Genomic DNA, 12,148 nt, shown 5'->3' with positions numbered 1-12,148 from the left:
CCCACATTAGCCGAATCTGAGACTTGAACCCATGCAGGCAGAGGTGAGATGGCAGTGATCCATAACGAAGAACGCTTTAGACCACTCGGCCACTCGGGGCCCCACTATGTTGCCATTATAAGAGTACATAAAAAAGAACATAATGCAATAGCTGGGCAGCTAGTTCAAAGGCTCTGACTGGCGACTGGGTGGGGAAATGTACTTATATTTACAGTGATTGAATTCAGTCAGAAAGACCCAGAGATGTACATGCGGTCACTTATAAAATTACAGCAAATAAACAACTTTAGCTTTCATTATTGTGTTCATTTCCAAATGTATAGAATACGTAATGCACATGACCTCAGAATCAAGACATGTTGAGACTTAGACAAAATGCCATTCATAAATTTCGATAAGTATTTTGGGGTTAATCCACAAACTTACCAAGATTCAGAAAAGTGCTAAAGCTGCTAGAATTGATAGTTCGGATAGGACAGTAGCTAAGTGTAAGAAAGTGTGTGATGCCTAGCTTAGTGTTTGGAATAAGTCTTTACTTGGATTGACAAAATTCAGTATCATTATGATGGACAAACAAGAGCTATTTAAGAGGTATATTGACTGACCACACTTTTTTTTAAATGCCCCTCGCCTTAGTCTGGTTAGTTTTAGCATTGTAGCAAAATGTATTCATTAAGACATCAGTAGCTAGGCCTAGTTTTGATATCAATTACACTGACGAACTCTTGCCCATTCACAAGAATTATGTTTTGATAGCTCATTGACCATTAACCCTTTTCTGAGTAAGGTAGCAACAATCAATTTCCTGCATGCTATCCTTTGATGATAAAACAAACTAACACGTGTTTTAAGATTAGAATCGGTGATCTGGATATATATTAACTGCCTCTTGTACACTATTTCGTCATAAAATTAGTTTGAAACTGTAAGTGAACCAGTAGGCCTAATGGGAAATAATGGCAGACTTCGCTAAGTCTGGGATGTACCAGTTTATTAGATTGTCTGTTTTCATAAATCATCGGGCAAATATTTTCAGAAAAAATATAAAAATCAATGAAAGCAAAGCAAAGGTATTATTTTATTAAAGATTTAGCTTTAAAATGCAAATTATGTAGGTCAGAATCATATGGACAATGCTATGTTGTGGAATTCGCAAGATGGGCTTTAAGGTCTAAGCAGTTTTCCGACTTGACACATATTTGTGAAAATATGGGGGGGAAAAAACAGCAAATCAGATACTATTTAACCATAGCCTAAATTTACTACAAGGACGTAGACAAATTAAAAAAAACATAAATGTGTAATCCTGTCAGTAGACTGTTGTAATGAAGCTATATTAAAGTGAGTGATTACATTATGAAAACCTCTCCATCTAAAAATAGTTGCACTCACGTTTGTGTTGATTCTGTAGGAAAGAAGGGACTGCAACTTTTAATGTTGGGACTTGCTTTTTTACCAAAATAGGAGTCCTGGACTCCTAGTTTTAAAATCCTAGCGAGACCTTTGATGACCTACTAGCCTAGCATGGAAATTACATTGGAAATATCTCCCTTTCAGCTGTTAATCCAAACATCTTTGGATAAACAGGGTTCATCTTTGGATAAACAGGATTAAGTTGTAATAAGTTTGTTGGAAAATGTATAATAAACATAAAACAAATAATATTTAAAATTTCTAGACAAAATCTGAGCAAAAACATGTGAATTTCATGTTAGTGGAAATTCTTACCTTGTCCTTTGTAAACTGAACAAAATCACAGATCTCCTCTTCATTAGTGCCTCTCATTATAACACAATTCACCTAAAATTGAAAAAAGTCCAAAGGCAATCAAAATGATAAATATACTCTGTAAAGTCAAATGTGCCCACATTCTTCTTGATCATTTTCATCAACCACCAAACCCAAATCATGATATAAGCTTTTATTAAACGACTGATCAAAATCAGACAAGAAATAATGCCTTCACCGTGGTAACAAGCTCACCCAATCTGATTCAAGATGGTCTCATTGATTTGTGTGGACTACATTCATTATCAAACTCAGCTGAGAACTTGATGCTATAAACCCATATTTCAAGTTTCATCAAAACTGGATCAGATATATGGCCACCAGAGTGGAAATAATTGTTGACAAATGGATGGGTGACTCTTGGCAACTGAATGTAGTGCTTGACACTCACTGACATGACATGCATTATGAGATACTGATTTCTGTCATGACTCAATGGTCTTAAACTATGTAGCAGAATGTTAAACCAACAGTTTAAGTCAAGTTAAACAAACAATTCATTTCTGAAGAAGACAAAGTGAAAATTCAAATGATACTTACAGTTTTGTAAATTAAATTCCAAATAATCCTAAATGACCTATGACAGGTCCAAAAGTACAGAATGTTCTGAATGAATTCCAATAATCTCAAATGTCCTGATGTACCAAGAATCTTGAATGTCTTCATGTACCACAAAGATACAATTCAGAATATCTTTGAACAAGTTCTCAATAATGCAATATAGTGTTTTAGTCCAATCAATAAGCACTTGTAATTCCAATAAATAATTTAAATCAATAATTCCTTTCAAATTATACTTCTCCCTTGATAACTTGTGCATAACGGGGTCCAAAAACATAGACTGCACTGTAAGTGAGGGCACGAGCTACCTCCCAAAAACTCTGCTAGAATGTAGAAAACCGTGGGGGGTGGGGGTATGTTGGTGGAATGGGAACTGAGCTGTGTAATGACTGATGCCTCCTTTTATAATCACATCGAGAATAATTGTCTATAAAGTGCTTTTTCTAATTAAGTTGTTCGTTATTATGTATCAATTACATTTATTTTCAAAATGACCAACATCTGAAAGGTCGTTATTCCATCTGTTTTTTTGTGTATTATGTCACTGCTTTTTGTTTTGCCGATTTGTCTTATTCCTGGACTGGTACTGTTATGTATATCTTTTTGATTTAATTTTTATATCTGATTTAATTGTTTGTAAAGCATAAAAAGCTTTATATTATTTTAATTTCATTATATGTTAAAATAATGTAGTTCTGTTTACTAGGAACTCAATACTTTTCCAGAAAATAGTTTGACCTTGATTGTTCATTTTTGTAAACACATAAGGCTGACCTGGTTCTTGACCTTAATTCAAAATTAATAACAGTCACGTCAACAAGGTTTAATCTAATTTATTTTTATTATGGGAATAATAAGGTTGAAATCTAAGCTGTGTTGGATATGCGACTCTCAACTTGCAAATAGTTTGTAAAATGAATGGTTCTTATCAAGGACATACAGGGGCTACATGACTTTTTTATATGTAAACATGATCACATGACCCTTATCTGGGCGTATGTTTTAAGTAATATTCAAGTTTTAAACCATTGTTTTACAGAAATAATCTCAGTTGGGTTTCTAAACACTGGGATGTAAAGGTGTTTCTTTTCTTGTCATTTTGGAAATTACATTTTAATGTTTATTCAGATTATTTGGATTCTAAAAGATTAATTCGCATCCATGGAAATATTCTGAATGCTCATGCAGAATTCCTGAACAAAGATATTTCATTAATTCAAACACCAGATTATTTCTTGTGTTTCTACAAGGAACTGTAGACTTCAACACAGTACAGGATACAGCATATGTCATTGCCTTCCATCTTGGATTCTTTGTCAGGACTCGAACTTGAATTCTTTAGAACATTTCAATATTAGGATTTCTAAAATTTTATTCGGGGAATATTCTTGGATAATTTTTGGATTTGATTCTTAAAATCATAAGTTCTTTTTTTTTTTTTTTTGTTACAGTATTTTTCCAGGGAAATAAATAAATACTTTGTTAAATTTTTCAAAGCTTGTTGTTTTCACTCTTTCTTGTGTTACTGTTTATTTGAGTCTAAACATGTAACAGTATTTTATAGCTTAGTATGAAGTAGAGAGTCTAACAAATGGGGAACCAGACTAAATGTTGATACACCACCAAACAAGATTTTTAAAAAAAAGTAGTGACATTTATTTTGTGAGACAATCATCTACATGGAAACTCAATTTTTGTATTGTCCAATTAGTAAAATACTGATGCCATGGATTTATTGCAAGTAATAGTGAAATTTCGTAGCACCCTTGAGGATATCTCTAAGTGCCAATTCCGGAATTCACCGAAACTCATTTCCCCCACAATGGTCCGTATCTGTGAAACAAAGCTCTTTTTTACAAAGTAATCATTTCACTTGGTTGGCGTGCTATCTTTGATCACAATTATGACTGAGTAGATTAATTTAAGGTAGTTTAATTATATTACATACACAATAATGTTTATAACAGTGTTCAACTGATCAGATCAAATGAGTTCACCTGACATATGACCAGGGCTGCTAGATCTTAAGCATGTAGGATTTGCGCAACTTTTAACGTTGGTTTTATTCCACCTGCTTTTTTTGATTCAAAGGACATAATTAATGTGATAATACAAAGGAGGCCAGCTTTTCAATTAGTGCAACAATACAACAAATATCTCCACTTGTCACATATCAAAACATGGTTGTCACTTCTCAGAGAAATGCTTGCAGACATAGTTGTTACGGCAGATTGACATATTAAACGTTTAAGTACAAGACACATTACATTTATGATGATTACACTTAAAAAGAAACTAAAAGAACTAAAAGACAAATTTCACTTGATAACAAATTACTTAATTGGTATTTATTTATTAACGTACTACTTCCACAAGGCGTAAGGGACATTTTCACTGATCAAAATTTCCTTGAACGGTGTTAATTATGGTCTATTAAAAATGTCATTAGGAAAGAAAATGAAACAAAATATATGGCTTCTTATTAAAAGTTGATAATTTCATAATGTTGATTAAAATTTCCAGGTCCTATCGTGCTGTTTTATCAAAGTTTCAGTTACCAATTTTGATTGCGATTTTCCTCAAGTTCAACAAATAGTGATCAACATTTTTTGTGTTTTTTGGTTTTAGAAAAATGGGATCCACACCTGACCCCCGTGTTAAACCAGGTTCGCAAGTTATCAGGGTTCGAATTATTGAGAGAGTAGTGTATATCTGAACGCAACTATAAGTGAAGCCACAGGCTGATCATAAAACAGAATGAATAATTATTTACCAAATCTCTTTATATACAAATGTCACTTGACCTGCAACTCAACATGATGTTTAGGAATTCCCAAATTGTGAGTCATTTCTAATGAAAAATTCCATCAAATTGTGACCACTCCGGTGGCCTAGTGGTTACAGCGTTTGCCTCGGATGCAGGAGGTTGTGGGTTTCATACACGACTGAGTCATACCAAAGACTTATAAAAATGGTACTAACAGCTGCCTCGCTTGGCGCTCAGCATGAAGAGGTTAGTGTTCGGACTGGTCAGCCTGGTGTTAGGATAATGTGACTGGGCGGGACATCATGCTACATGTCTGCTGCATAATGCCCCAGTGCTAGACATCACTATAAATTGTCACACTGCAGACATAGTAGCAATATGACTGAATTTTTTAAAAATCTACTTTAAAAAAATTCAAATGACATATGACACGATACCCAAATCCATGAGGAAATAGGGTGGCCTAGTGGTTAGAGCGTCTGCCTCAGATGCAGGAGGTTGTGGGTTCGATACACGGCTGAGTCATACCAAAGACTTATAAAAATGGTACTAACAGCTGTCTCACTTGGTGCTCAGCATTAACAGGTTAGTGTTAGGACAGGTTGGCCTGGTGTCAGGATGAACAAGGTGAGCCGTTAAACTCAAATTTTATTCAGTCTCTTAAAAAGCATGACAAAAATGAGGTAGACATAAACTACATTTTCATAATCCACAATCATGGACAAAAATTAAACACACAATATAAATTAATATACATATCATTTCTATCTATTCAGTATTTCACGACTATCATAAAATTGGTACATCTGTCCTTTAAAAGCACAAATACCTTAACAGGGTCATATCCCAGCTCTAATGCTTTCTCAATTCCTTGCATGACTTTGTCCCATCCTTTCCGTCGAGCGATCAATTCAAACTTTGGAGGAACAAGGGTGTCCAGGCTAATATTTAGTGCATTTAAGCCTGCATCTTTCAGTTCTGGTAACTTTCTTGCCAAGGTAATGCCATTGGTTGTCATAGCTATTGTTTTCAAACCATGACTTCTTAAAGCACTCAAACCAGCTGAAAAGTAAGAAAAGCTGAATAAGTGTACCAGTATTAGTCTAATTCCCCTTTTCTTGTATTTTTCCAGCTACCACTTTAATACAGGCATGGTTTTTATGGCTTGTTCATCTGACAATTTCAAGTCTTTGGTTTTGACAAAGAACAATTAGTATTTCCAATATGCTTGACACAGGACAAATGGGCAAATAGCTTTAACCAGCTTTCTGGATACACAACTCATTTATGCAGAAACGCATCGCTCAGTATCGGGGAAAAAAACAAAGACTAAGAAAACTACACCTATTAGCAACAGGGGCATCACAAAAAGACAATGTCATTATGATTTGCTCTTTAGGGTCTTAATCAAAGAAACTTGATTAGATAATCAAAGTGGGAAATAGACTGGTATTCAGGGGCCATGACTCCTTTAAATGATGATGTGGCATACATGCAATAAAACTTCTTCAAGGACTTATCAATACAGACAAAATCTCATGCAGTGATATGCAGTTCATCAACAAGGGTCATAACCCTGTCCAAACTGGAGTATAAGATACAAAATCCATAACTGACACATGTATGTCTGTGCAACAATAACCATAAAAAACTGCATCAGAATATGCTGATTAGTTCTTCAGCTTTGCTAACATTTCAGAAATATCACACGTAAAAATAAAATGCTGATTGAAAATGGCCATAATTCTGTCATAAAAAGACAAAACAAATTAAAAAAGACATGTCCAGGTTTAGGAGAAAATGAATCCAAATACCTTGAATGGTGCTTGAGGTGTTCTGACTGCAAGAAACATTTCAAGTTTCCATATGAGGATATGACTTTTCTTCAAAGGGACATAGCTTTGTCCAAAATGGAGTAGATAAGATTAAACCCATTAAATGACATGCATATTTCCATGAAATAATGTATTGATTGGTTCTTGACATATGCTAGTTACAAACAATACAATATGTAATAAAATGTGCCAAGGACCACAACTCTATCCAAATGGGAGTTAACAAGACAATACCCATTAAAAGGCCCATCTAGGTCTATGTGCTCATACCAAACCACATCTCAATATGCTGCATGGCTGCTTGGAACCAATCACAAGCCAACAGTCAGATGGCAAAGTTTCAAGTGTGTATCTTCAATAGTGTAGGAGAAGTAACATTACAAACAGATGAATGGATGTATGGACAACATAATCACTACTTGATAATAAGACAGATGTGTACCAAGTTTAATGTGTTTTTTTTTCTCTTCTTCATGTACTGAAGCAACCTCTGTGACTCATGTTTACCTACAATCTCGACTATATCCTTCCTTACAAGTGGTTCACCACCAGTTAGGCGTATCTTTGTGATGCCCTCTTTAACAAAAACTGTAGACAGCTTCAGGATTTCCTCAGTGGTAAGCAATTTGTCCTTATGGGTCAGGTCAACCCCTTCTTCTGGCATACAATACTGACCTGCAAAATTGAAACACAGTACAAGGTCAGTCATAAAACCAAACACAAATTTTAAAATTAGACACAGGACTAAGAACTCTTGTGCTCATTATACTCATATTGACTCATTTAATGTGACAATCAAAATGTTAGTTTTTAATACAAGTCAAGATTTTATGCTGAAGGATTTTGTGATCATGGGGCCCATTCTTAACAATTTACATAGGTTTCATTTAACAATTATTTCATTTACACTACAAGTATCTTACCATACATATTTTCTTATAAGTCAAATCAAACTGCAAACAACAAAGATCCAGGCTCGGCTAACGTGGGTACATGAGAAAGCCTGCCAGTAGCTTCTCGTGGGTCAGTGGTTCTTCCCGGGGTTTTCCATGGTTCTTCCTCCACCAATTATACTGGCCGCCATGAATAGCCTATCTTGAGCTGAAAAATGGCGTTAAACCATACAACAACAACAAAGATCCTGATCTGTAATAGCATAATGTGCCTGCCAATCAGGGTCTATATTGTTTGTTCTACTGATTACTCCTACTGAAGTGCACAAATCCAGATCTGCAGGCACATTATGCAATAGTAGATCTGGGTCTGTGCAGTTTTTAGTTGGCCTCGTTTTATAAGTGAATATATATGGTAAATCAATCTCAGTTTTGTGCAAAAGTTATCTCAACTTAAATCTTTTAAGAAAAAAGAAGGGAAAACAAAAAGTTCAGAGATATAACTGACATATGACTTACATCTCAAATTACATTTTTCTGTCAGAGAAATTCTCAGATATGTATGATGCCTTCCAAATGTATCTGTCAAGAATTCAGAGAAGGTTGCAGAATCCTGGAAATAAGGACCCTGTTTTCTTGTGATCTTGGGTATAAAATCTTTAACCTGAACCTGAAAATAAAGAATTCAAAGAAGGATCAACACCTTGGAAATAAGGACCATGTTTCCTGATGGATTTGGGTATCATATTTTCTTTAATTTAAAGTTTGAAATAAGGACCACAGTTCCTCATGGATTTGGGTATCGTGTCATATGTCATTTGAATTTTTTAAATGTAGCGTTAACAATTTTTCAGTCATATTGCTAATATGTCCGCAGTGTGGCAGTTTATAGTGATGTCTAGCACTGGGGCATCTAGCCGCAGACATGTAGCATGATGTCCCACCCAGTCACATTATCCTGACACCAGGCTGACCAGTCCAAACGCTAACCTCTTCATGCTGAGCGCCAAGCGAGGCAGCTGTTAGTACCATTTTTATAAGTCTTTGGTATGATTCAGCCAAGGATCAAACCCATGACCTCCCACATCTGAGGCAGACATTCTAACCACTAGTCCACCGGAGCAGTCTCTTTTGCTTGAAAACAGATGCACCCATGCAGATATGGTGACTGCATTACTAAAAAAAATTCCCATTCGTTTATTTTGATACAACAATTAGTTTACAGTGTTTGCGACCCCACAGCGACATTCTAGTTAGAAATTATAAATAAATTAAACGACTATGTTTTGTGCATTTTTATATCCTTGATGCCATATTTTTTTTTTAAATCAGTGGGTGGGTACAAACAACATTCAAGTATGCAAATACATTGCTGTAACCTGCAGACCCGAATTCAAATCTCAGTTAAAAACACATTAAATAATCTGTAGTTTTTATGATAAAGCTTCTAATTCCATTTTCTCAGTAATTAACTAAATAATAGAAAAATAAATGGGTCCACACATGCAAATGATCTTACAATCTTGTTTTAGGCATGTGCACCAGAAATTCAGCCATTTAAGGCAATAAATGGCTGTACACCTAATACTCAATTGTTGGTAAAAATGTGTCCTCTCCCCCACCCCTCAAAACCAAACTCTTTTTACGTTACAGACGAAAACGAATGTTACCAAAACCAGGTTACTATCGAAATCACGTGTCCAAAAGCTGTCAAAAAATTGATACTTGTGGATGATGCCTACCTCAGTTTCATTTTGCGTCACGGGTTCAACAATTGTGCATAAACCTCTATATGAACTAGGTCCGAAGAACAATTTAACTGGATTTTCGCGAAAGATTACACCAATTATTGTTCGCAAGGACACAGACGTCATGTTCGTAGGTTGCTATCATCTGTGTAGTTGTTCTAAAAAATTACCTTTACTTTGTATTATCCTTTAGTTTTGCCTTATCAATACTCGAGTATGAAATGTTCAACTGTCGCAGTTCTGTATACACAACGCCGATTGCTGGATCAACCAGTGCTTGACGTGTACAAATATAAACAAATTTTCATTTTATTTAAACGAGCATTGTTTGAATTAAACATGCCAAATGTTCTACAACAAGCTGTTAGAATGGTGGCCTATTCAGACCAAATTACGGGTTGGTTAGGACCATAGCAAATCGACTGGTGCATCAGAAAAGTGCCAAGAGAGTGCGCCAGAGTAATGCCATGTAACAAAGCTGTAGCTGAGGTTTATGTGCATGAAATGTTTGGAAAGGAGTGAATTTAGTTTCTTTGTTGCACATATTTTTCATTGTTTATCTTGAAAGTTTTTTTTTATGAAAACATTAAATGGAGTGATGTCGTAGTTTGCGTAGGACTAAAAGCCCCGTATTCGGCAACAAATACGAGAAAGCCTTATAATCGCATAAAGAAGACTATCATAAAAGCAGAAGAAAAATTAAAAATGGAATCAAAAAAGGGATTGGTAACCATTGTCAACGTTGCCTTGTAAGTGTATAGATATTTCATAATCAACACTTTGATGAAATAAAACTTAACATGTTGGTTCGGACATCAAATTTCACAATTTCAGCATGTTTCACTAATAAATGAGCGTTTATACAGCGTGGCATTTGAATATGATCAGAATGTTAGCCCTACGCACACTCCTTCTCCATTCTCATCCTGATTTGGCATCAGAGATGGCAGAGTTTAATGTATGTAAGAAATGTAAATATTGCCAATAATTGAGCAGTATATATTATATCTGAAATAACTGCAGTGGCCATAAAGAGGTTCGAATGTAACTTTTCCATGGTGAGATTAACAAGTGAGACATTCATTAAATAAACATCCCTGAAATGTGTACACGATTTGTGGTTCTCTTAATACCAACCTTCCAAGGAATAAGGTCCAATATTAATTTCCCCACCGTTTTTAGTATGTTATATCCGCTTGTCTTGTGTTTCACATAAGTACTGTAACCAACGCAAAGGCTTAGCTGACTATCTAAGTTTGACAATTGAAAGGATTGAGGTAAAAAGTTCTCCCTGAGAATCAAAAGAGGGATTGGTACTAGGAGTACAAAGCTTCTCATTGTTCTATTCGCATACAGACGAAGTCGTGGTATTGATCTCCAGGCAAACGTAGAAGTAGAGGGTTATGTATATCTTTATTTTTTGTAACTCTTGGTACAGGATTTTCTCTAAGTTTTATAATTCTTATTCTTGGCTGAAATATGTACAAAATATCTTTAGTTAAGTTTGGCTACGTGACTTGAATCTATTAAGGGTAGAATATTGCATAGGGTCTATAAATAGATCTTTACGTACGTATTCACAATTATTGATAACAATCTTAATAATAAGATTTAAATGGTACATATGCCGTAGTTTCTCAGTGACTGATGTAGCATCGATGTTGCGAGAATAGTTATGTAGCTTTCCACTGGTTGCGTGAGGTCACCTGAATATGCCTAATTCGACGCAAAATCAATAGGGTATGTTGTCACGTGGAGTCTATTACGAAGTACAGTCGCAATAAGCGGTGTATATAGGTAAGCAATCAGATTCATTTCGATTTTTTAAGTCACTAACACTTATTGTGTTCCTGTTGTAAGTTTGCATACGTGTTTTATGTTGTACTTAGATATTATTCCAGAGAAAAAACATTTATTTGAACTGTTCATTGGAAATAGAAAGCGCTCATTATAATATAATATTATTCTGGAACTGTTATAAATCATTCGAAGGAATTCTGGACAACGCCATCTTGACAACGTCAAGGTTCTTAGAGGAAAAGTACATTTCCGCTATTGAAATTTACAAAGAACTTTTCATTCACTTAGGACTTTCATATACCTTTATAATGACTAGTTTGTATTCACTTCATAATACTGTAAGTTCTTCTAATGTTTTTCATTTAGAACTTTGATAATTAAATTGTTTGTTAAGTTTTATGAAACATGTTGGTTTGCTTCTTTTCTGTTACTTAAGTTTGTGACCATAGGGTAGTAACAAAAGCAGCCACCTCTCTCGCCACAATCGATTTATTGGCCCTTATTGTTAAATCCTTGGTTACATTTGTCACAATAGAAACTGTATTCGATAAATCTTTTGATACTAATATATCATATTGTCACGTTTGCTCAGCCCAAGTTAGTAAGTCGTGTATAAACAAAGGTAGTATTACAGGCCATGGTTTGATGTCTGAACATAGCCGCAGGCTAGAGTTAATCTCTTACGCAAGGTTACAGTGACCAGAGAGAAGATCCGGCATAACGGATCGGCACATGTGTTAGATCGAGCGACTTCCC

At 35.1% G+C, this 12,148-nt stretch overlaps 1 protein-coding gene across 1 annotated transcript in view; it reads right to left on the bottom strand.

The window, feature by feature from the left end:
• The window catches only part of LOC149804574 (molybdenum cofactor biosynthesis protein 1-like), a 33,847-nt gene extending 24,091 nt beyond the window's left edge, over nucleotides 1–9,756 (bottom strand). The window contains exons 1-5 of the mRNA XM_089941725.1: nucleotides 9,587–9,756; nucleotides 8,364–8,514; nucleotides 7,459–7,626; nucleotides 5,946–6,178; nucleotides 1,729–1,800 (exon numbers count right to left, since the gene is read on the bottom strand). Coding sequence (XP_089797851.1) covers nucleotides 1,729–1,800; nucleotides 5,946–6,178; nucleotides 7,459–7,626; nucleotides 8,364–8,514; nucleotides 9,587–9,718 — 756 coding nt within the window. The 5' untranslated portion in view covers nucleotides 9,719–9,756. The remainder of the gene's footprint in view (nucleotides 1–1,728; nucleotides 1,801–5,945; nucleotides 6,179–7,458; nucleotides 7,627–8,363; nucleotides 8,515–9,586) is intronic.
• Between the last annotated feature and the right edge of the window lie 2,392 nt (nucleotides 9,757–12,148).

Source organism: Sinohyriopsis cumingii, chromosome 2 (genome assembly GCF_028554795.1).
Source record: "Sinohyriopsis cumingii isolate HCF-2022 chromosome 2, ASM2855479v2, whole genome shotgun sequence".
NCBI classification, from domain to species: domain Eukaryota; kingdom Metazoa; phylum Mollusca; class Bivalvia; order Unionida; family Unionidae; genus Sinohyriopsis; species Sinohyriopsis cumingii.
The sequence above is the reverse complement of the archived record's forward strand: the minus strand, read 5'-3'. Positions and strand labels throughout refer to the sequence as shown.